The 27470-nt window shown below is 43.3% G+C and overlaps 2 protein-coding genes across 11 annotated transcripts in view; both read left to right on the top strand.

The window, feature by feature from the left end:
* The window catches only part of pan (transcription factor pangolin), a 248732-nt gene extending 242432 nt beyond the window's left edge, over positions 1–6300 (top strand). For all 3 annotated transcript variants that reach the window (XM_075687113.1, XM_075687115.1, XM_075687112.1), the window contains one exon: positions 259–6300. In XM_075687113.1, coding sequence (XP_075543228.1) covers positions 259–628 — 370 coding nt within the window. In that variant the 3' untranslated portion in view covers positions 629–6300. The remainder of the gene's footprint in view (positions 1–258) is intronic.
* A 3794-nt stretch (positions 6301–10094) lies between these two features.
* The window catches only part of LOC142577530 (mitochondrial amidoxime-reducing component 1-like), a 54829-nt gene continuing 37453 nt past the window's right edge, over positions 10095–27470 (top strand). For 2 of the 8 annotated variants that reach the window (XM_075687105.1, XM_075687104.1), the window contains exons 1-3: positions 10095–10473; positions 19282–19562; positions 26403–26579. In XM_075687105.1, coding sequence (XP_075543220.1) covers positions 19315–19562; positions 26403–26579 — 425 coding nt within the window. In that variant the 5' untranslated portion in view covers positions 10095–10473; positions 19282–19314. Of the gene's footprint in view, positions 10474–18351; positions 18453–19281; positions 19563–25892; positions 25949–26402; positions 26580–27470 lie in introns of those variants that run through there. The other 6 variants (XM_075687106.1, XM_075687107.1, XM_075687109.1 and 3 more) reach the window with 6 other exon arrangements.

The raw sequence follows: 27470 nt of genomic DNA, 5'->3' as shown, positions 1-27470 counted from the left end.
AAACAAGAAATTTTCTCAGCAGTACGACATAATTTGGGAATATGCAGACTAAACTAAAGCGACAATACCCTTTGCCTTAATGCTTTCCATATTCTCTTGTAAAGATAAGTGTATGTACCACCTTTCTTGTTCTGTCTTTCTTTTCTTGCTTTTTTAATTGAACCAGAGTTGCTTATTTCCCTGATTTTGGCAGTTGGTGTATGTCCTTACCTGTGCAGTTGTCCTTAACATGTGAGCTTTGTGTTTGTGTCTGCCCAGCCGAAAGAAGAAATGCATCAGGTACCAAGAGGGGCTTGATGGCAATGCAAATGAGAGTGAAGACAACATAGGTTCGGTGGAGGCACCAACGCCCGAGTCGCACACAAGCCATGGGGGTGGTGATACAACCACCACAACAAGCACGGGCAGCCCCTGCACCAGCCTGGGAACCCCCGAGCCAAGCCCAGGGCCACCTGTGCGACGTGCCGACTGCTACAGCCTCAACAAGCACCACCCTCTCAGTGTGCACCACCTGACTGGCCAACCACTCGTCAAGAGGGAGCCCGATGACCCTGTTGACATACTGACGCCTCCATCCACAGATTCCTCAACCACCCCATCTTCCTTGCCCCTACTGACAGTCACGTAGCAAGAGTTGCCAGTGGGGCCTTGTGTTGTGCCCCGAGGACAGTGCACCAGCTGGGTGGCTCCCTACTTGCACATGTGCACAGGACTCCTTTTCCACTCCTCGCAGACTCTTTGAGAGCACTTGCAGACAGTGCACTGGCTGGTGTAATGCGAGCCTTGGGGATGGGTGTCTGCAACTGAACAGTGCTTAGTTCCCGATGACTGAGATACCCGTTGACCACAGGTTGTGTCACGTGTACACCCAAGAGCTCACGAGTTGCTTAGCTTGCAGTCACCATAGCAGTAGGAATGAAATCTTGTGCTGCGAAGGTGCATTGGTACATAGACACTTGCCATTGGCCTTGTGATGTCTCTGCCCTCACTGACTTGAACCCGATTCATGATCCTTACTTGTTCACTGTGCGGCTTTATGTCATCATGACCAGGAAGCTGCTTCAGTGGCCCACATTTCTGCAAAAGTAGTGCCGTGAGGGCAGCTTATGAAGGGTCATTTCCCTTTGACTGTGGAATCGTATAAATGCACTGTACAAGATTAAGATGGCACATGAAAGGCACACTTGTGTGCCCTCTGTGGGACTTGCTTGAGGAGATACGCAGTGAGCAGTCTTCGGAAGAGGTAGCAAGTGGCTATGGTGATCATGAAGGCATGGGGACATAAAGCTGATGAATAGCACCTTTTTGTTGCCTTGACATTTGACAGAAACTATCATTTCTATGATAACAAGAGTCTGAGCTAAAGCTTCTTATGAGTGAGGAAACAAGTATTTGTGTGCTTTTGAAATGATAGCTGCTGGTGGTCACCAATAACATTTGGCTATGAGTCTCCTGCTGGAAATTTTTTTTCCTTGAGCTGCTACATTGTTGAATGGGGATTTCGCCTGTATCAGTGGCTACTTGCTGTCTTGGCTGCTATGCATTAACTTCTCAGATTCCAGTCACACTGCTCGACAGCAGGGTTTGAGCTATTATTTGATGAGGGAACTATGTGAAAACTGTGTACCCAATTGCAAAAGTTTTCCAGAAATGGGAGTCGCCTAAAAATGTTAACTTTCATTCACCTGTGCCACACAGGCTGTGAATTGAAAAAGTACAGTGTGGTGCTTGCACACAAAAGCATACTATACGGTGTTTTTCAACTTCAAAAGACGCGCATTAGCCACAAGGATGCATTTTTTTTTTCACGGCTGTCATGTTTAATAAACTTTAGTTGTCAGCAATACGTGATAGACTCCTGTTAAATTTGATATTTAACTTAACTTCATCACGTTACAGGGCCTGACCAACAACTATGCATTTTCCCATATTTCTTTTGGTATGTTCATATTTATTATTTCATCAGACTTCTTGGTCCCACTGAGATTAAGTACTATGTAGAAGTTGACTGGTTTGTGATAAGCTAAGCTTTAGCCTACATCCATGTTATTGGTGAAGCTATGTGCTACCACTAGCCGCGTTTACATGAATGCGACAGTGTCGCATCGCATCGCATTTCTAGCGCATCTCATTCATGTAAACAGCAGTAATGTGCTAGGAAGGCGCATCGCATTAATGCGCCAGGCGAGGGTAGATTTACGGGTGCGAGTCGACTCTCGCGGAGCATGTAAACGCAGGATCGTCGCATTAGGAATGATGGGAAGGAATTAGCCATCAACATGGCGGCGGTCCGGGCTGCCTGCTTCGAATTGAATTTGGCGTTGCTTTTGTAAAATGCGCTTCGTTCGCAGCAAATGATTGTGTAAACGGCTTTCGCTTAGTCTCAGGCCGCTTCGACGACAGAGTATTATGGATACCCTTGTGGTGTTTTCGAGATCGCTTCTCGTTTCGAACGAGTCGAAGCCTAACGAAAGAAACATTCGAGATGTCGGCACTACCTATCGCTAGAGTCGGAAAATAGCCGCAACGACAGCATATGGCCTCCGAGATCCGAAGATCTCGCTGGCCAATTACAGCTGCAAAACACGTGTGCGGCTTTGCGTCCGCTACACTATAGCGTATAGCGTACGCTATAAGTTGCGTACGCTAAACTAAAACTGTCTATTTCTCGGCACTCAACCACCAACGTGCACTTGGCCTACTACCGGAAACCAGTTACACCGGAAGTCGGTTGCACTTCCCTTATACGACACCATGTGGCGCTACGTTCTCGCTAGAGTTAAGGCGCTACATGTAAACGGCGTCGCATCGCCTTTCCCAAATGCGCTTGGAAATGCGATGCGCCACTGTCTCATTCATGTAAACGGGGCTACTGGAACCACTTTCAATTACAGTGTCGAGAATCATGTCCTACAAGGGCTCCTTTCTTTTTTTTTAATCTCGATTCAGCAAATAGAAGAAAGAAAAATTATATTCACATATTTGTTGCACAATTTAGAAGCTCTTTCTTCAAGTCTTACTAAAATTGATATCAAGCAAGTTGTTTTGGTCAAAAAATAAATGTTTCGTATTAAATGGTCCTCGGGCATTTCTAGGTTTCCCCGTGAAGTGTTTGATATCAAAATTGTTCGAAGTCCTCCCAAATATAAACAGCTGTGCCTTGTACACGAAACAGCCATGATTCACCCATTTGTACACGGGCTATTTGTGACATCATGTAAAGTGTATTTATATGGTTTGTACTGTTACCAAAAAAAAAAAGAGAGGCATGGATGTGCCCATATGAGCGGTGGGCAGCTAATGGCTCACATTTAAATCTCGCTTTGCACTACTGGACATGTGAGGAATGCTTTTACGGGTGTTGTATCTGTTATTGGAAAAGAAATGGGGGCGGCCCTACAAGCTCTGTGTCATACATGGGCGGTGCAAAGGAACAAAGAGAGGAAGGTGACACTGTGAAGGGACAAGGGATCAAGAATTCTAATGGCTGTGTATTTTAATTGATAGCATCCAACCTAAAGAAACTGTGTCATCACCTTGAGAGAACTGTTAGCAGCAGGGTGCTGTCTTACCCTGTAGTGGTAGCTGCTTGCTGTTGGGCTGTGTTTGCTGTAACACCTGCTGCCTCTCCTGTGGCCTGCTGTAGAGAGAGACGTTCCAATGTGAATTCCTCTCCCCTTCCTTGTAAATAGCTCCTACACGAGACGGACAGGACGCAGGGAGCTGGATATACTCCCGCCTGTACAGTGATCAACATTGCGCCTTCTGCCTGTCTTGTTTACTCATATGCCATGCCGGAGAGAGAAGCGTAACGATATGTGCCAACATTGGGGGGAGGGGGTTTTGTTTCATACTACACAGATGCAGTATTCTTTCCCTTCCCCACACCTTGAGATGAAAAGAAAGTGTTAGCGGGGCCATGTATATATTATATCCTTGTCACTGTGAAGGCTCTCCACTATAATTGTGCAGTTTTCTTTCAACTCTCCAGTCTCGTTTCAGCGCGTCAAGAGTCAGCATAGTGTTAAAACTGTCTGGAACAGAATCATTTTTTTCCTTGCCAACCTCATTGTAAACAGTCACCTTCACCTGTTTTTGATCTCAGCTGTGAGGCGAGAGACGTTTGCAAGTTCATGCTCAGAGAAAGGTAAACTTGGAGAAGGCTGCATTCTTGTACCAAAAATATATATATTTTTCTTGACTTGTGACAGTTTATGTCATTGATTTTGTATTTTCAAGGATCAGTGTGGGTGGTAAGCTGTGTCACAGTGCTTTCTATTCTTTGTCAATTTTTTTTTCTAGCTATTACACTCATTCATTTTAGTGGTATGTTTACAAGCTTTTAATTTATGTGTTAATGAGTGTTGCCGAGTGGCATTTTATTGAGCATGCCTATGAAATGTAGGTGCCATGTGACAAGGCCTTGCACCCTTTGATACCATACTGTGTTTAAAAAGACAAACTGAGCTAATGACCACGTCCGCCATTGTAGCTTGAACATATCACAATGAAATCATGAAATTATGTTTCATTCCTGTTTGTTAGTTGAGCGACAAATTCCTGATTGGTACACTGTGTTGGTAGCGTATGCGTCAAATAATATGTGTATGTTAGTGCTAATGATTTAACCATCTGCTACATGTAACCATGGTGCTGCAATAGGCGCACAATTGAGACATTTTGAACAACAGTTAGACAGGTGTCAAGAAAATAGCAGACTGCAAGAGGGGTGTGATAAACAGTTGCTTATTTTGGGGGGTAATAAACATTTGATGTATAGACTATAAGTTCTTCACTTTTCAAACACAGTTAACATCAATGATGCAATTCACCTAGTAGTCAGTTGACATTGACCAGTAGACAGCACATTTTATGTCAAGGATATGTGCATGCTGTCTGGAAATTTTGCTTACAAAATTCTGTCCTCTGACAAGAAAGTATGGGTACCATGGGCTGACAGACTAATGTACTCTTGGGAAGGAGACTGACTTTATGATGTTGTTGCTTGAAATTAAGAGGTACAAATGGGCATCTGCTTTACCTTGGCACCTTCTGGCATCAATATTTGCACATCATTAAAATGTATAAGTCAAGAAGCATAGTAAGTTAGAAAAAAAAGCTTGTGCTTGCACAAGCCAAGCTTGTAATTTTGACCGGCTCTCAGTAAAGGACACAATGTTAGTATCTCCCATACAGGTACATAATGGGCAAAAAGGAAATAATGTTCTCAAGTACTTTGACACCATTTCACCCTTCAACTATAGTGACAGATCACTAGATGTTTATTTGTTCTGCTGCATCTCCAGTGCTGCATGGTGATTGGACCACTAGTCTGAAGAGTTTTCTCAGTGAAATCAAAAAAAGAAAGGCACACATCAGTCTTGTATTTTTGCTAATTTGCATTGTGCAATCAAAACACAAATGTTCTGTGTGCCTGCATAATAACATATACCTATATCTGGATATTGTTTCCATAAATGGAATAAAATCCTCTGAATTAATAAGACCCATGTTTCTTTATTTGGCTTGATATTAGGATTTTTTAAATGTTTTGTACCAGTAACGTAATAGTGTTTGGGGGCGAAAAGTGTTTTTAGGTTTTATGTGTTTACATGATTGGGCGATTGAGTCATTTTTAGCAATGATGTGCGTGCAAGAGCTCACTGTTTCTTAGTGTTGCAACATGTCTGAGCATTTCTTGGCAAGATTGAGATGTCTTGTGTGGTTGTTACATCACCCATCAACTGTCCAGTAACTGTCCAGTCTAAAAATCAAAACTTTTCTTTAGAGACACTGCTGTCAGAAGTGATGCGCTCTTACTTTGTTGTTCCTAGTAGGGCAGACACGGGAGTGCATGTTTGCATTTTAGCTATGTGCAATGAATTCTGCCTGAGGTCACGTGCATTAGGTATCATTATTTTTTCCTTTCAAAACAAAGAAATAGAATGAGAAAGAACTGTAACCACTATGCCTGCTATTTCTCGTTTGTTTCTAGAGGTTGTGTGCAATTTTTGACAAAAATGGAATGTGTACTTGCACATGTTGTCATGATCACAAGTCTGTCTGTTGCATATCCCATTTTCAAAGATTGATGTGTTCACTTTGATGCTATATGTTTGTATCAACTGTTCTCTCTCTCTCTCTCTCTCTTTTTTTTTTTTTTTGAAGTGTACCATGAGTGGGCAGCTTTGGAAAATGAGAGAACTGAGCAGATAGGTTTGCAGACGTAATGAAAAAGAATGTTGCATTTTTCATTGAGTTCATGGCTGGAGGAGTGCTGTAATGATTAAAAACAAATGAAACAACATTTTGTCCTTGTCTTCCTTGCATTCACGTGGAAGAATTGTCAGAGTAACCTGTTACATCCCAAGACAGATACAGTAGTGAGCAAAAAGATATATATTGCATTTGGGCCCTGCGAGCTAATGTGCTCGTAATGTTGGTGCTGCATTATGCCAGACCACTAGCCTAGAGAAAGTTTCTTGACGACACACTGCAATCATACTTTATTCACTCTCACCATGTACATAACTTGCATATTCCAACGGTGAGAAGAAAGGCGGTTAACTGAGGGGCCCGATATTTATTAATCATATGATGAGAAGCCAACAAACAAGGACACCAAGGAAAACATAGGGTAAATTACTTGTACTTACTAATTGAATTATAGAAATCATAAATTAATGGCAATGAAAGTGGATGAAAAAACAACTTGGCACAACAATCGCACATGTAATGGGAAGACGTGGGATCGTTCCCCACCTGCGGCAAGTTGTTTTTTCATCCACTTTCATTGTCATTAAATTATTTCTTTAATACATTTAGTGAGTACAAGTAATTTCCCCTATGTTTTCTTGGTGTCTTTGTTGGTTGGGGCTTCTCATGGTATTCCAACAGTGTATCACAAAGAAATGGTAGTATCAACCAGTAGTGAAAATACGTATGCCCTGGTGAGAGAAATTTTAATTATAAGTGGTGAGGTTAGCCGAGCAAAAGATTTGGCATGCTACTACAGTTTCATTATATAACAAAACGCCAAAGGGTAAGAGAAATGAAAGTAACACACATGCATCCACTTGCACAAAAGCTTGGAAAGAGTCGGCAGTGAGCACCATGAAATCCACAAACTGTAATGTGGAGCTTCAGGTGCGGCACTATCAATAAATAAGATTCTTTTGGCTGTGCCACCCAGATCGATAACATTTTTTAGTGTCAACGTGTCATTATTCATTGGTTTGCAGCTGCTTTAGCGGCCACAGACCAATGCATAATGACACATTGTTGCTGTGCATCCCCGCAACACGTGCTAAGCACTGATTAGCGCAATTCCGTGGACATAACACGTGATGGAATAAAAAAGGGCCCCCGCACTTTAGCAACTACAATATTATGACAAGTCCGCTCACCCTAGTGAACAAACATCGGTGGCGAGTGCCTCTTCTCATACCAGAGCCGAGGGACCACATCGCCATTTTTTTTTTTCTGTTAGTGGTAGTTTTTTGCTGAGTGGTGCACTTGCAGTGGTGGCATTTCACATTTCACATTAAATGGTTTGCTGAAGTCGCACGTCATGTTGAGCGACATTGCAGGGAGTGCATTTTAAGTAAAGGCATTTGTGCGTGTGACCGTCTCTCTCCAACTGGGAGTGGAGTATGCTGTATTCATTTTGGAATTTCAGCTGTTCTCATGGTGCACAGTGGTGCAATACGACTGTCAGCATGTGATGTATACACTGCGCTTGTCTGTTTAAAATTAAATTTCAGTAAAAAGAGACCATACTCTTGCCCGAGTTCTGGGGCAGTGACAGCTGTAGCCAGCATAATAAAAAGTGTACATAAGTAATAAAACTAGCAAGCCACAAGAGCACTGATGTCAGTGTTGCAAATGGCAGGCACATGATGTGCAATGCTGATGAGTGATGATGTAATGAACAAATGTACGAACAACATAAGCTGTTGCGTATTGAGTGATAAAGTCAAGTCTATGTTCTTCAGTAGTGGGGCACAATTGTACCTTCTTGTTCACAAGAGAGAGAGAGAGCCAGTGCATTGAAGTGGTGCACAAGCATTGTTTTCTTGGTGCGACTCTAGACCCTACAAAAAAACTCTTAAATCTCAAAAATCTTAAGTGGACCCAACATGCATCTGCTCTTGAAGGCCACCATAAATGTTCTCCATAGCATTGCAGGCCATCAGATTGCAGGCATGAAGTGGGGTGGAACTACCACTACTTCATCTCCACTGCACATTCACCCAACAAAAGATTGCACATTCTGTGCCAGTCCTTCGCAACATATATTCTCGTACTTCCCTCCATTGACTTCAGCTCTTACAAGCACCCAGTCTGCGCATGTGTCTAGGAGTTCCACAAGCAACATCCAGTTCATTGACACTAGCACATACAGGCGCAAGAACCCCCCTTTAATGTGATTTGTTATGTAGAGAAGTCTCTATCGGCCATCACTGTTCAGCCCCGCTCGTTTCTAGAACGAGTCCTCCCGAAACACATACACATGGTGTGCCCCGACAGTATGCTCTGCTGCTTCCAATGTCTGCTTTCTGACATCCAGATTTGAGCTAGCCTTCCTGGCTTCTGGAACTACCAATAACTGAAACACCAATAGAAGGCCTTAGCAATAAAAATGAAGTCCCAGCCATTGCAGAGATGTAATTGGCCTCGCATCACCTACTTGACAGGTGCCAAAACTTCATGTGATTCTTCTTCACCATAGGAAGAAACATAATTGTCATCCCCGAGTTTCAAGAATGGAACATATACCTATCGTCACCATTGAAACTTGTAGCCATTTTAATGACGCTTTGTCAAGCTATGGAAGAACCCAACAAAAATGAGTCGTCTTCACAGATTGATTCTTTGGCGACTCCTTGGTATTGGCAATCTCACTCCAGGATAAACAGACGTGCCTGTGACCTACACACTCCTGAAAGAACTTGCTGAAGCTACAGGGTTAAAACAATGGTATTCCAGTGCATTCCAAGTCACTTTGGAACCTGAGGAAATTAAATGGCGAATGGTATTAGCAAAAGTGCTTCGGCAGTTTGGAAACTCACTTTATTCCCATGCACCAACCTGACACACTGCACATCTCATGATGCCTCAAGAGACAACTGTGTGTTTGTTCAGAGAGAAAGCAAAAAGTTTATCCATGTCTTGAGTAACAGCTTGATCCTCGGCTTTCATGACCGATCAACCACATCTTGCATTGTCTGCACCTTAGAACTGCTTAGACCATGCACATATTCTTCCGAATTGAGCATGTGTCCTCTTCGACATGCTGACTACTTGACTGTCCCAAGTTCATTACACATTGACAGTGCCTTGAACACGAACTCCATTTACTTGATTCACAATAGCCTTTTTCACTTTCCAAAGTGTGGGGCCCAAGGCCATCAAAAGCTGTCCAGCATGCAGTAATGAGAGTACTTCAATGTTTCTTGAGGGTGCTGGCATATATACGTTGAATATTAACTGCAGCAGCTATGTGTAGTTTTGAGTGTCTCATTTGTATGTCTTGCGTGAAACATATACATGTTGTGTGATTTGTTTCAACTTTAAACTTTTCTCAGAAGACTTCCACCTTTAGCGTCGCTACATGTAATTGTGTTTTATGCAAGTGTTACGTATATAACGCAAGAATTCACATATTTTCAAATATAATATGAGCGTTATTTATGTTATTTTTTATTTATTTATTTATTTGAAGTCTCAAACAGTTCACCGCGAGCGAACGCGATGGTTAGAACCAATCCAACGCATAATTAAAGTGTTTCCGTAGCCAGCATGGCCACCCACAAGAACATTGGCTTCCTGCATGGCAACAAATCAAGAGTCGGCGTTTCATAACCGTTCCACGCTCATAACCGCCGCGCGATCCGCTGTTTATGCCACGCCACGGAGCGGAGCCGGCAGATCACACGATCGCCAATCCACGGTCGCACAAGCTGCGCGTAGGCCCGCCTTCGGCTAAACGGGCAAAAATACCCTTCCCGCCCATGTTCAAATACATAAATCCGCATCTGTTCTTATCCCCCACCCCCCCTTTTTTTTTTCAGTTTCTCCAACTGGACCCTCCCGTGGTCATGCGGACGGACGGCCGCAGAGCCGACGCACGCGCTTGCCAAGTCGTAGCGCGGCAGCCCTTGGTGACAGCAGTTTAAGGAGTTTGACGAAGTGAAGTGCCCGTGACTGGCGTCACCTCCTAAACTGCACTCTCCATCTTAAGCTTTTATCTGTTATCACTACCCAAGTGTGCCGACCACGCGGGCGTTACGTGCTGCGTGGCGGTTTCGCTGATCAACGTTCGAGGCCTATTTCGCGTTCAAGGGAGCGCCGATTCAGCCCGTCAAACGTAACGATAGTTTTTGATATTTTCTGAACATATCTGTGCTGCGGTCTTATCGAAAACGAAAGCGTGACCTTGACTTGGCGTCTTGACGTGTGGAGCCAGCGTTGGTGAGATGTTCCTTTCGTGTTCGCGACGTCGTTTTACAGGCATGTCATTTTCCCGGCGAACCATTGGGACCTAGCTGAAATCATTTGTAAACATGGTATACTTTCTTTTGAGAAACTAAGTCGGGGTAATCTTGTTTTTAGGTGTATAAGAGTTACCACAAAGTTATTGACAGTTTTTATTTTTAGGCGAACGGTTTGTCAGGAAAGTGGGAACTTGTTCAAACTGTCGGCGTCGTCCCGCCGCGTCTATTTGTACCGGGCAATGTTCGCCGTGAAAGTCCGCTCCATGTATCCCAGGCTTAAGACGTGTACCACGCGCACGCGCGCATATGTCTTGAAACCTTCCGCAGTGTTATCAGTACTTTTGACCAGATATTCGGTATGCACCGAACTCTAATACCGATGTCACACGACCACTTTTGATCGCTATTAAGCCCGATCCGGATCGAAATTATCGACTGTGATTGGCTCCCCCGTGCTGCTTGCGCAGTGGAGTCAATCAGGATCGGGCTTGACCGCGATCAAAAGTGCACCGTGTGACACCCCTATCAGATGTGCATCTGATACGGGTGTCACACGGCGCACTTTCGATCGCGGTCAAGCCCGATCCTGATCGAATTTCTCGGTCGTGAGCTCTGCAATTTCCAATCTATACAATGAACAAGGGTCTGGATCCGAGCTAGTTGGTACGTGGCATCGCACAAAGACACAAAGCGCACAACGACACGGACGGCGTGTCTTCTTTCCGCCGGCCGTTTCACTGTGCGCTTGACCTGCCTTAAGGAAAATGATTCCAATCTATGTTTGGCATAAAAAGTTGAGACCGTGTTGTCTGCTCCGTTGCAGTGGAAAAACGCAGCTATTCAACCAGCCACATATCTGTCTGCATGGTGCATGCAAATTTAGCACTAACAGCTATGTGCTGAAGGGGAGGGAAGGTGTGAGAAAGGTAAGAAGCGAGCAAAGAAAGCATAGTAGAAAGCGGGGTGAACCAAGATGTCATGTTAGTGTGCTGTATTTGTAAGATAGGAGTTGGAGTTTTTTGTCTATTTTCCCATATGTTTGCCAGTATGAAGCACCAGCTGAGAAAGTAAAACTTGCTTGCCCTCTGACCTAACCTGGATGGGGACTAATACTGGCTGAAAGATAATTTTTATGTGGACAACATGGCAATTAACATGGATAACAAAGAAGAGTCTTGACAACTTGTGGAAGGCTGTTACGGCATTCTGCAAGATGCTGTGATGTGCCTGACAACTCGTAGTTCCTCTCTAAACAAGAACTTCAAGAGCAGCAAAGTAACATTGGATGTTGTAACCGGGAAAGAAGCATTTTCGGTCTTATGACCTTAAAACGAACACACTAAAACCATCTACTGCAAAGGTGCTGGAGCCCTTGTTGGAGCTGAAGAACACAAAAAATGGTTTAATCTCCTTTTTTTCTATGATCCGTTTGGCCTGTTAGTACCTTCTACACTGATGTTCAAGTTGCTAATGCAAACGTATAAGTGGGATGAAAATTTGCCAATTTCTTTGCTCAGAGAGTGGATGACGTATGTACAAATGGACTTCATTGTATATGTAAATTTGCTATACCATTGTACAGGGTCCTAAATATTTGGTTGCGCATGTTAAAAAAAAGATTTTGCTCTCACCGCTGCACCTTTCTTGCTCAAATTTTGCAGAACGATCACATTTTCTTGTCTATTTTATTTAATGTAACACTTGGCACGGTTAGTAGCCTGTTTTTTAAAACAAAAATGAGAAACTGTGTTTGCCTATTGGTAAAATGGCGTCTCGAAAGCCTGCCCTGGCACAGACTTATTTATGTCACCGCCTGCCGGCAGCAGCAGGAAGGAACTGCTTCACAGATGAAATGGCATCTTGAAATCGGCTGCTTACGTGACAGCAGCTCCTTCCTGCTGCTGCCAGCAGGCGGCGACACAAGTCTGTCCCAGGGCCGGCTTTTCAGATGGCATTTTTCCCATAGGCGAAAACAATTTCTCATATTTGTCTTAAAAAACAGGCGACTAATCGTGCCAAGTGCTATACTAAACGAAGTAGACAAGAAAATACGATGGTTCTGTAAAACTTGAGCAAGAACAGTATTGCGGTGAGTGCAAAATGTTTTTTTGAACACGCGCAGCCAAATATTCATGACCCTGTACTTTGATTGTCTGCTGAAGGATTAGCATGTGTGTACAATGACCCATGTCTTCAGTGATTATAGTCCAGCTGTGCATGGAGCAGTGGTATACCTTAATATGCAAGAAGTTACAGGTACACAAATCATTCAGTTTACTATGGCCAAATCTATTGATTTGGACCAGATCTACAATCTGGACCAGATGAGATGTGTTTCACCACAGGAATCTGGACACTACGACAAAGGCGAGCATCATGATGCTGAAAACGAGAAGAAATGTATTCACTTCATTGGTAGATAGGCGTGACTTGATCCGCCTCGAGCGGTTCTAGTTAACACGGGGTTCAGGACGGCCTTAAGTAACCTTCCGCACATAACCAATACAACTTCGAAGTATTTCAAATAACTATAATATTGTAAACTGGTTATCTAGCTTTCTATCCAAACGGTCCCAGTATGTACTTTTTAACTCTAGTAAATCCCCGACAGTAGGTGTATCTTCAGGTGTACCACAAGGCTCTGTGCTTGGCCCTCTCCTGTTCTTACTTTATATAAATGACCTTCCTTCTCCTTCTATTATTTCCTCAAGAATTTGCTTAAGTGCCGATGGTTGTCTCATATATCGTGCCATTAAATGTCAATCTGATCATGTCGCTCTTAACACTTGTTTTGAAAAGTATTGCAGCTGGTGCAAACAGTGGGAGATGACCATCAACTTCCGCAGAACTGTCCTTTTATCATTTTCAAGGCGGCGTTCTGTGTCTCATTTCACATACTCTTTTAACAACCAAACCCTAAACAGAGTTAACCAATATAAATATTTGGGAGTTATTTTTTCGCATATGTCTTGGTCCTCGCATATTGAACTAACGTGTAAAAAACCCCATTGACGCCTCGGTTATTTGCAGCACACGCTCCGTTTCGCACCGAAACACACTAGACTGTTAACCTATATAATCCTAATATGTCCGATATTGGAGTGCGCCTCTATCACATGGAATCCCCATCATAAAAGGATGTCAAGTAGTTAGACTCGGTACAGAAAAAAAAGCTGTTGTATGCGCAGACAACTTTCTGTGACTATGAAGGGAAAGGTACGTACGTGCGCGTAGCTGCTGCACATATGTTACCGCGCCAAGTAGTCTGGCAGTGTTTGACGGTGCTTTTGCTTGCTCAGAACAGGTGCTAAATCGAGGCAGCCTCCACGTGCGGCGGTTTCACGTTTCTCCAGCCGCGGAAGGAAACAGTCGCAAAATAAATAAACCTTTACACACAGCTGTGTGTTCTGTCTTAGTTAACTTTTGCTGATAAGGTGTTTATGTTTTGTCTTCCCCAGCTTAAACTAATGTGGATTAAAATGCAGGACCATTTTCAGAAGTGCTCTCACTTGTGCTTGCTTTGCCTCTGTAGGTTTCCCTTCATAGCCACAGAAAGTTGTCCGCAACTATAGGTTTATCTATTGTCATTGTGATATATATTTTTCCACCCTCTTCCGACCTTTCTAATCTGAATGTAATCACACCAGAAACGTCACCACTTTGATTGTTTAAAGTTTTTGCACAATTATGTCAGTTCACCACGTTGTTCTTCTCAGGATTATATTTAATTTCCAGCCCCCTCAAATATTTCTCGATATCATGCTCTAAATATAGTTCCGTATAGTTCTCGTTCGGACTTGTTTTTGTACAGTTGTTTCCCTCATACGATTCAGTGCTGGAATGCTTTGCCTGGAAATGTACGCAAATGCCATTTAGATGAATTTATTACTGCTATTTAATAGTTGTAATGTATATGTAAAATTCATTGCTCTCTTCCTACTCCTGCTATAGCCAAACGTTTGGCTGCAGTATGCACAAATAAATAAATAAAAATAAATAAATACAATCGGCGGAGAAGTCCATTGTGAAGAAAAGCAGGAAGGTCTCCACAGAAAAGGTAGTTTACTCCTCGTGGTTGCTTGGCTGTCCGAGTCGGCTGTGTAGGTGCACTTATGGAGGTGCCAGTGCCCAAGTGTTCACTGCAGAATTTTGGTCCTCTTGGCGATTTATTTGTCAATGGCCTTCTCCCCTTCGTTGCCTGCTTTGTTGCCTGAATCAACTTGGGGAGTGGCAGATGCCGAAGTGGTAACATTTGCTCAGAGATTAGGACAATTAGCTCGACAAAGGCAGGCGAGCTGGAATGTTGCCCGGACTTCCGATGCTGAATTACATGCTGATTGTAACAGAAGGGTGCAAGTTCAGAGAATGACTCTACTTTGACTAGAGCTCATGTGAGAATCTCGGCAGCCCAGCTGTGAAGTCTTCTGTGAAGCGTGTTGAGCATAAAAGACAGGAAAACTGTGATGTGAACTGACTCAATGATTGTGTTACATTGGATGTCTTAGTCTGCAAAACAGTGGAAGACGTTGGTTGCAAACCGAGTTTCAGAAATACAGACGCTGACTAATGCTGACATGTGAAAACATATCCCAAGTGATTAGAACATGGCTAACTTGTTATACGAAAAAAGAGCATTCTTAAATGGGACAAAAGGGAGACAACAAACATGAGCACTGATTTCGAAGTTCAAAAGGGCTGTTATTGACATAAGTATGTACTGACCGGCACAAGTTAGCACACTGTTAACTTGTTATCTAGATGTGAAACTGTGCAGACACTTCTACGATGTTCGCATTGGTGGGAGGGACAAGAATTTTTTAATACTAACAATAATTTGCAAGATAGTGTTTCTGATCGAGAAGAAGCTGGCTGCTCTGAAGAAAGCATATTGTTTGAAGATGAATGTGAACAACTTGTCAGCAGGCTTTATGAACTACAGCTCTTATAGCAGGCATAGAGAAAAAGTGACAGCATAGTGACAGCATAGAGAAAAAGGGTTGTCCATGATTGTCACATTCAAGACCTTAAAGGACTCCTCGCCAGGTTTGGGCAGTACAGAAAGTTCAGTGTGCAAACAAGTTCAGTTTGCAGATCACATGCCGACGATTGTGTCTGAAAAGTATCGGAGTGCTTCTTGGCATGAAAACAGTTGAAATTTTAAACACCCTTGCTCCCTTCCTATAAAGGTAACCCCACTTCCCGTCAGAGAATCAAAAGGTCACACGCATAAATGCCCATATGTAGATGCACTGTTTGCAACGTCACGGATTATGGCACCTCACTTTGGTAATCGTCCAATGAAATGTGCATGAAACCTTCACTGGAAGCATGCTGCACAGTAAAAAAGAAAGAGAAGAAAAAAATGAAAAGCGATGGGGCTCATGGCATAGACGTGACAGTGTGTCTTGGCTCTGGTATTGGAGAAGGCAGGGAATGACTGTCGCCTTTGGAGACTAGTTGAGGGAAAGGGTGGGAGTGCCTATGTTGGGTGGTGACGCTTGCCCCTTGGTAGCATGGCAACGCCACATTCCCAACCAAAATTTCCGATGGGACCTGGTGAGGGCCTTTTGAGAGCAGTGGTGCACTTCAACCACTTCAACTTCAACCACTAAAAGGAGAGATCCGTTTAATCTTTTCCTCCCCTTTCCTCAGTGCAGGGTAGACAATAGGGCTCAGTCCCGTTTAACCACTCTGCCTTTTATTTATGGTTTTCCTGCTCTCTGCTCTCGACTGAGTTGCATGAAGCTGAGGAATACTGGATTTGTGACACTGAAGAAAAATAGTATGGAACATTGATGAATGAAATGTCATCATTAGTCCAACAATACTAAGCCACATTATGACTAAAGGGATTTACTTTGTGTTGGAGGATGGCTTCAATCACTTTCGGGAGAGCTCGGAACATCCAATTTTGCTTCCACGTAAGGACCCAATTACCATGCTAAACCACAGAAAACTACATGATGGTGTTTGCTACGTTTTGGCTTAGCTTGGAGAGGACTTCTGGACACCAAGGACCAGGCAATTTATCACGAGAGTACTACATGGTTGTGCTGTCTGGTGATGGTATTTGGTATGCAGCACATCCTTTACTTCTCTTGCAGCATATTGAGTCCATATGTTACGCTGTCTTTTGAAGTATCAGGAGTTGATTTTGCCAGGTCTCTGCAGCAAAGTGAATGGAATTCTGTCAAAGTCATGTATACTGATATTCACTTTCACCACTGTCTGAGCTGTTCATCTTGAACATGTCAGCTATCTCTTGTAAGAAAAAGTAAAGCGTGCGTTCAAGAGGTTTGCCACTCAAGGTAGCATGGGCAAAGTCTTTTATATAATTGGACAATAGCAGAACATTCAAGTAGGCCTCAAAAGACTTCAAAAGACTGGGCAGCAATGATAGGAGAACAAGTTCAGACATACTTTTCGAATAAGCACATTCTACAGAAGTTTATTCCATAACAGGCTCTCTGGTGGGGAAGGTTTTGGGAAACACTTCATTTAGTGAAAGCTGCATCGGAGAAAGTGCATGGATGGTGCTACGCTTTTGTCTGAACTGAATTCGTGTTCCTCTTTAGTGTCCCTTTAAGTGTATTTTTAGATCTCTACCCATATACAGTTAAACCTCGAGATTACGAACATCAATATAACGAAATTCTCGATATAACGAAGTATTTGTCATTTCATAACATCTTGTCGATAGAACACCATGCATTTAAAACCCCACTCAAACTAAGTGTGTTCTATGCGATTTCAATATAACGCAGTTTCACTGCCACTGCAAAGGAATGCCGTGACAATAAATTGAAACTTCCGCGAACGCAGATGGTCAAATGATAGAATTACAAGCGGTTGCTTGCAAACACACTTCTCAAATCGCGCCGCGCGAGATGAGCAACCGCCGAAGTGGAGCCGCATCATGTTTCATATAATTCCAAGTTCGATAAGATCATATCGCGCCCCGTGCACTGTGTGCTTTAGGTGCGAGTGAAAGTGTGCGAGGGTGAGGCAAGAAAGATGCCGCCTTCCCGCGCGAGCAAAGGGAAGGAAGGGTAGGGGAGCGAGCTCGCGGTAACGGGATCAAGCGCGCGCGACGGGGTTGGGGGTGAGGTTGGCGCGCGCTTCGATCTCTAGCACGCGTCTCGGCTGTGGCTGCGCGTGGCTGTAAGCGCGACTGAGCTCATGCGCAGTCGCGCACCCTGCTTTAGGGACAATCTGCCGCGTGTGCAAAGAGTGGGCGTGCCGAGACGGCGTGGCGCCATGTAAGCTGTCTTCCCGCACGTTTAGTATTGGAGGTTGCGTAATCTCGAGTTTCGGTGACCGGTTGGAGCGAGAGGCAGACGGAAGCATTCGCTCCCCGCTGCCGGTGCTTTTCCAAATAGCGTCTCCCAGTGCGGGCGATGCTATTAACCACGGGGGCAGACTGCATGTGAAACGTGGCTAGCTTCGCTTAATTCGTACCGCCGAGGAGAAATCGTCGACGTACGTGGCATGAAACCGTATCATCATCGCGGACTCCCAAATTTTGTCAAAATGAATTGTTTCCTCATTCAAATTTTCTTTCCCGTTTGCCCGTTAATTCAGAAAATTCTGCGGCCTCTTTCTGCGTAAGAAAAATCGATCGGCGACTGTACTTATTTGCATAAAAGGTCGAATTTCAATAGAACGAAATTTCGATATAACGAAGCAAATGTCCGATTTTACCGACTTCGCTATATAGAGGTTTAACTGTACTAGCTAATTTTTATAAACACAGTTAAAATTTGTGGGATGAAACTGTATTGTATGATAAAGTCGAAAACAAATGGCAAAGTGTTTTATTATGTTGTAAAATATTGTATTTCTATTTACGTTTTAGGGGTAGTTGCCAGCATTCACTGCAAGCCTGCCTTACCAAATATTGAGACCTTTTGTAAACTGACATTGAAAATATGCCCTCTTGTAACCATATCTATACCAGTAAGTGAAATCTTGCAAGCATGTGGGCTGTGGTTCCCAGCCTAATTTTCGTTCATTGTGAACATGGTGAGAAAGCACTTGTCATCAGAATCCAAATATTCACACAAAATATACTAATATGATCATTCAGTATCGTTTTGGAAGCACAAATTCAATTCTGGATTGGGTAATTTCAGTAATATATTACTTCAAGGGGCACCCATTTTGTGGCAACAACCACAGATGATTGCCGGACTACTACATAATTTTGAGGTTCCTGTTACCAGTTTGTCGGTCTGTTAATTTGCACCTGGTTGTGACACTTTTGATCGTACATATTTCTATAACACCATCCATGGGTATGTTATTAAACCAAATTAATATATATATATATATATATATATATATATATATATATATATATATATATAAACTTCGGTGAATGTGGTTTGCTTTAGGTGAACATTGTTTCTTTGCTGTGCACGAGCTCAGCTTATTGTCAAGCAATGTGGGAAAGTCCAGCTTGTTTGCTGTGGGTAATGCTTAAGACCCCAGCAGCCATCTTGAAGGGCCATGTATTATATAAATTTTTGTGATGACAGTGACAGCGATAGGTAATTATACTGGTTGTAATTGTTTAGGGAATAAAAGTATTTTCTTGAATTCTATAAATATCTCAAGAGCCAAAAATATTGGCACAGGAAAAATTTTGGTTTCAATCCCCCCACCCCCCATTCATTTATTTGTGACAGCTGGGAATACTTATCTAAAATATTTATCTACCCCGAGTAGTTTCTCAAGACTGCTATCTTTAAAACATTTAAAAATGACCCATGTGTTTCTATTTTAGGAGGAGCAGCAAAACTAAAATACACAACAAGCAATGTCATTCCCTGTGTTAAGAGCCCCACACGTGAGCACCATTGTTCTGGCAACTGCAGCAGCAGGTGGCATAGCTGCAGCTGCAACATTTATTTTGCTGAGGCACAGGGCTGCCAGCAAGAATAACTTTGTGCCTGTGGGGCGTGTGGCCAATATTTTCATCTACCCAATTAAGGCAATTGCCGGGATAGAGGTGCCCTATGCAGACTGCGTTGTGACTGGACCAGTCTACGAGGGACTCAAAGACAGGTATATATGTCCACTGGTGAACAAGTTCACTTCCGTGTTGCTTTCCTTGGCTTAAGTGTATCTTGGCTTTGTATGATGTTTGTGCTTGTGCACACACCTGTGAGTGTATGCATGCCTATGTTAGTGTGCATGTGTGAAAGCTTTTTCTTTATTTCATACAGATTTCTTGAAAGCTGGCTGTGGCATACAGTGCAGTTTGGTGGAATGTTACGTTGGAATATAGAAAGAGGCAGACATTGCATGAAAAATAAACTGCAGTGTTCAAGTAGAAAGTTGAACTAATTATCTTTTGGTACTTCTGGCACATGCTGCAATTGCAGAGCTGAAACCTGTCACTAATACACACAACTCATTCAGCAGAAGTGCAGAGGGTAACAGTAGAACCGCGTTGATACGTTCCGGTTACGTATGTTTCTCTGCGCCAACGTTCGCAATAGAGAACACACACACACAAAAATCACCCAATATCAGTAGCGCTCATTGTTTACCGGTTCATACGTTCCTGGAAAACACGATTTTTCGGCACCAACGGTCAGTGCATCCCCAAACTGCGATCGTATGATACGTTTTCTGGCCGCCAGATCCCATGTAAACAAAATTCGCGAGGCGCGCGCGATCGAGAACAGTGTAGCTGCCCGCCAATTGAGCCAGCATCACCGCAGTACGCATCCGCCCGTCTCGCGTGTAAACGCCGGCGCGCACTCAGGTTCTCATTCCGGTACGAGCAAATCTTCTCCGGGGTTGTTGCACGCGGCATTCACAGCTATCACCGCCAGTGCTATTGCGATAAGCATCCATGTTCACCTATCTGATTCACAGCGCGTGGCGCCGTCGGAAACGTAGCGCATGCTTTTAACAGGCGACAACTGAATTCCCGGCTGCAGATTGCGATCGTATACGTTTTTCGGCCACTAGATCCCATTTCCACAAGAAAAGGCGCGATGCGCACGCGATCGAGAACGGTATATAGCAGCCCGTCTCACGTGAAAACGACGGCGCGCACCGTTTCATATTCCGCGGTACCAGCAAATCTCCGCCCGGGTCGTCGCACGCCTCATTCGCAGCTATCGCCGCCAAACCTATTGCGATAAGCATATTCACCTATCTGTTTTACAGCGCGTGGTGCGCGTAGTGCCAATGGTAGCGTACTGCACCCTTTACGTTAGCGATATATCCAAACGCGCCGCCTTTCCCTGCTGCAGGCGGCGCGATATATGGGCATCACTTTTTGCTTCGGCGGCATCCGGCGTCGCCCACCAGCTCGATATCGTTTCGGTCTCCCGTCGCCCTCTTAAAATAAAACGCGTCTCGGGCCGCCGGAGCGCCACCAGCTCCACGCGGATCGGCGTCTCGTGCCGCAACAATCCGCGCGACGCTTCGCATTACGTAGATGCCAAGATTAGTTGAGTCTGTTAAATTTTTTTGGTTACTTCGGGTCGTACGTTTTCCCGGTTAGTGCGTTTTTGCCGCGGTATTTTCCCAAGACGTATGAACGTGGTTCTGCTGTATTTCCCCCAGAATCCCCTCATATGCACTGCTGGACAAAACTAAATTGGCTGGCAACACATTTAGAGGCATATTTTGGGGTCTGACATATTGAAGCAGATGCTAGTCTGATGATTTTTGTTCAAAGGAACGCTAAATACAGTTTTATACTTTCTTTGCTTTGCTTCAGGAAATCACAGTCCAGATTACGTACACCACATTTCATAGGCTGTATGCTCATTTAAATGCATGTTTAAAAAAAAAGTCAGGTTGAAAAAGCCTGTTTGTACTTCGTTTTTCCCTGACAATGTAAGGTAACAGTCAATCATACGCAAGATGCTGGTGATATTTATTACAGTAGATGTTGCTGGAGCCATGGGGTGGCGTTGGTTTGGTGCAGCTTGCTAACATTGCCGAAAATGTAGGGGGACGAGGAGATGTCTGCACTGAAAATACTGGATATGACTCTTTCCTTGAGCAAAGTCTGTCCAGAGTGCACACAGTACGTGGGCCAACTTCGGAGATGGAGGGTTGTTGCTGTATGCCAAGAAAGACGCCAGCTTACAAACTGTTTCGTTTGTGTGCATACAAACAATTGTGTGTGTCCTTCCACACTGGGGCTTGTCGCACGGTTTTGAATTTATGTCACAGCATGGAGTCAAGGTGCCATCTAGGATATGCGTCATGCACAGCACAAGCTTACACTGATAGTAGCTAAGGCAGAGTTTCACATGAAATCTCCTCTCTTTCTCCTCTTCATAAATCTTAGAACCTTGGGCCTCGGCAGAATGGTGCGTTAGAGAAAGCTATATGGCGTGGTTTGCAACATACTTCTGAAATTTGAATTCATTTATGTATGCCTTTAAAGGCACACTAAAGGAAAAAATTATTTCAACTGTATTCGTAAATTGCCCTTCTGGAATACCAAAAAACTACTCTTACCATTAGAAGAGGCTTTGTAAGCCAGAAAAGCTGCAAAAAACTGAAAACTGATGGCGACGCCTTTTTGAAGTTCCCACAACAGCTCGTTGTGACGTCGTAGATTTTGACATCTGCTAGAGCCTAGCTAATTGCTTACCAGTAAGAATCAACTACATTGTATTCTTAAAGATATGAAGATTGCACTTGGCAAGTTTTGCAAACATTTACTGAGCCAATGAGGCCTAAGTGTGAAAAAGTGCTTTGAAATTTGTGACCCCACACTGACGTATCGGCGCTGGAGGTTTGGCGCGAAATTCAGGAAATTATACTTTGACCTTAATTTCCTCTTCAATCAACCTATTATCATGAAATTATCAAAATAGAGTTTTCAAAGAATACATTGTCAGTCTAAACTGATTCATTGTTTATCGTTACTGTCCTCTTAAATAAATTTAACCTTATCCCCTTCTGGCACCAATTAAGTCTGTCTATTGAAAGTTTAGTTTCACCACATTTTCGCATCTTCAAAATGTGTACAGCTGCAGAACAGAATAAATAGTTGCAATTCTTTAGAGAGTCTTGGTAAATTTACAGAATGCAAACTCCATGCAAGAACTCTCTACAGGAACACGATATATAAGGACATCAACTGTTTCGTGATCATACTTGCAAAGCACTCATCCACCAACTTGAAATAAGTGGTGGATGTAAAACATGAGAAACAATGAAAGAACTGAACCCACTATGTGGTAACGTAGTGAAAAGCAAACGCCTACTAACTTTAACTTGTTTTTACTAGAACACCTTACACATATTATTCAAACTTGTAGCACTGGTTCAATCAAAAGTGTTTCCGGATGTGTGCGACACATTTTAACCCTTTCTGTGCCACCTTTTATATGACACCACGAAAATGACTGATATTGTGAACACCTTTCGTTACTGCAATATCATAAGTTGATTTGTTATGTTGCGTTTTCTGGTTGCTGTCAGTTTGTGGTTAAGATGCAGACAGGCATGGCCACAGAAGCAGTCCATATATGAAGCTTGACAATTCTTGGAACAGTAGTCAAACATGATTTTATTGCCCTCTATGCGACTCATTATTCCTGGTGCTGAAAAAAATAAAAAAAACGAAGGTGCTGATAGCAAAGCGTTTTCATTGAGCTGCATCCACGGGAGAGAGGCCGCCAGTGGCCCGAACTCTTCCTTGTAATTATCAAGAGCTCCGAACACAACTCACTAGAGCTGTCCAAGTCTAATTGGTCACTTGAGGTGAAGAGGTGTCCAAGAACATGATTCCAGCATTGAAAATGGTGGTCGTCATCGCTGCAGCTGTGTAACCCCACGGCGCCATTTTTAAAATCCAGGGGAGCCGGACTTTCGCTGCTTTCTTGCCTACTGCACCCACGAAAAGTTTGTATTCTGGGAAGCTGGTGCCAAATAGGGCATCATTCACGCCAAAATGATATGATCGCTACTAGTGTGTCAGTCAGCAGACAAAATGAAATCCCTGAAAAAGGGAGACTCGTCATTGCCAAATATTAGAGAAAACGCCAATGAGTGAGACTCATCCTTGGCACAGAAAGAGTTACCCTTAACTGCCATGAGAAATTTAGAAATATGTATTAAAGGTGCATATGTTTTAGAACCTGCATTTATTTTGCCATTTCTTTTCTAAAGATGATACCAGGAATGCCTGCAGCACTTTACTGATCGTCTTAAAAACATAGCAAAATACAAATAATGTCCAGTCTGAGTTCTGACGACGACTGCATGGTGTCTTTTGATGTGGTTTTGCTGTTTACTAGTGTGCCTGTGCCCCTTGCGGTTTCTGTGACATGTGGTGGCACTTGAACATGACCCCTCACTGAAAGATCACACTCTTCTTTCTATTAACCACATCTGTCGGTCATTGGAATTCAGCCTTTCAAGCACTTACTATACATTGCAATCAGTTCTACAAACAGACTAGACAATCTCAGTCACAGTCGCCACGCTCACGATAGAGGACATTGAAAAGCAGGTGCGCAGTACTTTCACCCCAAGCCAAAAATATGTGTGCACTACGTGAACGATTGTTCTTGCATTGTGAAGCCATTTGAAATTGACAATTTGCTCACACACTTGAACGCCATAGAGCCGGTTATTTTACAGTGGAACGTGAAAATTGTTCTCTCTCTTTCTTACATGTTCTTGTGAAAAAGAGAGCAACCGAACCTGGCCTTTTCCGTATTCAGAGAACTGACACATGTAGGACAATATCTTCACCTTAATTCGAATCACCTCGCCTACCACAACTATTGTATAATCTGAAGCCTCGTCAAGAGAGCTCAAACAATATGTTTCTCCCTGCACTTTCAGAAGGAAGAAAAACACGGTAATTGGTGACCTTGAGAAGAACAGTTTTACACAGACATTCATTCACAGCACTCTCCGCCAATGGAACATGAATGAAATTAAGGCGGCTGCTGTCGACACACCCCAACAGCGGCACCGTGTCTCGATACGTTACCTTCAAGGGTTCAGTAAGGTATCAGTAGAGCATGTGTGCTGTGAGGGGCAGGGGTTGAAGTCACTCACAAGCCTCTCTATACTGTTGGAAGCCTCCTCCCGCGTCCAAAAGACTACTGTCCTGTGAAAAAATCACAGGGCATTGTGTGCAAGGTTACTTGCACCGAATTCCCCACGTCATATATTGGTGAGAGTGAAAACTTTCCTAAAATAATTTGTCAACACAAAAATGACCTTCGCCACTTAAACAGAGAATGCAGTGCTGTGGCAGACCAGTTCAATATTTTTTACTACCAGATTAGTTTGGGTGTGCCGTCATCTTGGAGAGCGAAAACAACCACCCGCGGTGATTCTTATGGACTCCTGGCACATCCAAAGTACATTGGGAAACATCAATTGTTTCTCAGGAACACTTCCTGCTATTTACTCCCAAGGAGTGCAAAAGGTCTCCACGTTCCTGTCAAAGCAATAAAAAAATATGCATATAAGCACTGCTTTGACTTGCGCCATCTCACCCTTGAAGGAGCCGATCGAGCTCCAAAACGTCGGATGTTTAAAGTTAATTTTGGTTGGAGTTTCTTGATTCCTTAATTCAGTTCTTCCCAAGCAGGTAGATCTCTGCTGAATGTTCACTTTGAAAATACATTTTGCACTATTTATTTATGTATCAAAATTACAAGGTAGTGCAATTTTCATTTTGACACGTCAGCTCATCATCGACAGTTAAAGAATTTAATTGAATTATGGGGTTTTACCTGCCAAAACCACTTTTTGATAATGAGGCACGCCCTAGTGGGGGACTCCGGAAATTTCGACCACCTGGGGTTCTTTAGCATGCCCCTAAATCTAAGTACCACGGGTGTTTTCGCATTTCGCCCCATAGAAATGCGGCCGCCTTGGCCGGGATTCGATCCATCGACCTCATGCTTAGCAGCCCAACACCATAGCCACTAAGCAACCACAGCGGGTTGACAGTTAAGGCGCTAATTATTATTTTCTTGAGTGCTTTTGCCTTTGATCCACTATTTTGGCTTGTACAATTGCACACACAACACTTAAAAGGGTTATTACTGTCTGCCTTCAGTTCTGCAATTGAAATGTGTACACTTAAACGATTAATTATAAAATTCATAAACCCAAAGTTTGCTAACCATCTCATTTAACACTCCAATTTGTTGTACAGCTAATTTCTGCCTCTTCAATTAACCCACCTGAAGATGCAAAATTATACTCCAGGCAATTCTTAAAAAGTTAGTGTGTTTGTATATTTGTTCTTTTACAAGAAGTTTAGTTGTGGGTAAAGCAGCTGCCTTGCATCTTCCTTATCTCTATATACCATGTTTACTTGCTCTGGTTTCCGATGTGTAACCATGCTACCTTGTACAATTATCCACTCTCCTGGGCTTCCAGGTGTAGCCATTGCTGTCTGATGGGGGCAGCATGCAAGAAAGCCTTCTCCAGGACTTGTGTGAGTTGGTGCTTGTTAAGTGTAATTGTGTATGACACAAAGGACAGATTTGCAAGCATGGGTGAAAGATAGATAAGGTTGACTATTTCCTTTTGTTTGTGATTGTGTGTTCTTTTTTACTGAGAAGAACCTTTCGTGAACTTGGATTGAGTTGTATAAGTTTTTGTTCATGGACAGTAGTTTGCCATGTGGTGGCAGTTAGAATGAGATAGCCAAGGTGAGAGAAACAGTTACCAAAGAAGCGTGCAAACAAATTGTTATTTTTTATTAATGGCCATTTCATGTTAACAGTTCCTCCTCAAGCTGCAACCACAACCTGCAAACCTATGGCGATAACATTTTTGAACTATATAATAGTATGTACTGTTGCTATTAAGAGTGTAATGATGACACATCCGAAGACATGCCTAGCTGCTTCTTTAAGAAATAATTGCGTTATTTTTTTTTTTTAGGTTTATGTTGATTGTGAAAGGAGACAACTTCATTTCAATGCGTGAGGAGCCCCACCTTGGCCTGATCAAGACGAGTTTTGAAAATGGGAAATTGACACTGATGGCTGATGGTCACCCACCGCTTGTCATTGATGCCTGTGACCCGGATGAGCTAAGCAAGCCTTCTTTTACTGTCAGGCAAGTAATCTTGAAACATTCCTTCCCCTAGTGCTGAGTACTGGTGAAACATGGGAGTGGGCCTAATGTTGTATATGCTTCACCCACCCACCCCTAACCCAAGATCTTTGTCAGCCCCTCAAGCACAAAAAACTTTCTGCTTTTTCTGCTTTCGCACTTGACTGCATAGAGCTTGACCAAATATTGTGTGCATTGCTGACTCACTTTAATTGTAATATGGCTTCTCATCATGCTTATTAATTACAGGGACTCTTTGTAGAAATCTCATATTGTCTCTTCTTAAAGCTACTCCACAGCGTTTTTTTAGGCTTTTTATTAACTTGCTTTTATACTCTCACTTCAACAGCTAATCTCTGATGCAAAGTTGCTAATCTTCCAAATGCTTTATAGTAGTGTCATTGTGCATGAATGATAACAGTCGTTCTATTCCAGCCATGGTGGCTGAATGCGAAAACACTCGTTTACCGTGCAATTGAGGAAACGCAGCTCTTAGGTGCCCATTCCTGTGGCGAGCGTCGGTGTCGGTGGCATAACCGAGTGAACGAGTGCAGCGAAAGATGAAAGAGTGAACGCGGAGCGAGAGATGAAAGGCATGAGCCGCGAACAGCAGAGGCCTATGAAAGCAGCCCCTTCAGTGAAGTGTGCGCGGGAAACAGGTGCCATGCGGACCAACCCAACTGCTCTATGCGTACTTGTGTCTGATCTCAATCGGACCACTTGTTACGTACTATTGTCTGCTCGCGTCAGCTCTCGCTTGTGCTTGGTTTGGTCTCGTTCGCACTTGTTTCGATTGTCACAGTTTGTGATTGTTTTGTAATCTTATTGTATGCGTGATGCGAATTGTGTTTAGTACTTTCTGGAAGCCACGGGGCACCAGCGATTACACTGGAC

Source organism: Dermacentor variabilis, chromosome 1 (genome assembly GCF_050947875.1).
Source record: "Dermacentor variabilis isolate Ectoservices chromosome 1, ASM5094787v1, whole genome shotgun sequence".
Lineage (NCBI taxonomy): Eukaryota > Metazoa > Arthropoda > Arachnida > Ixodida > Ixodidae > Dermacentor > Dermacentor variabilis.
This window is presented reverse-complemented; position numbering and strand designations above follow the sequence as displayed.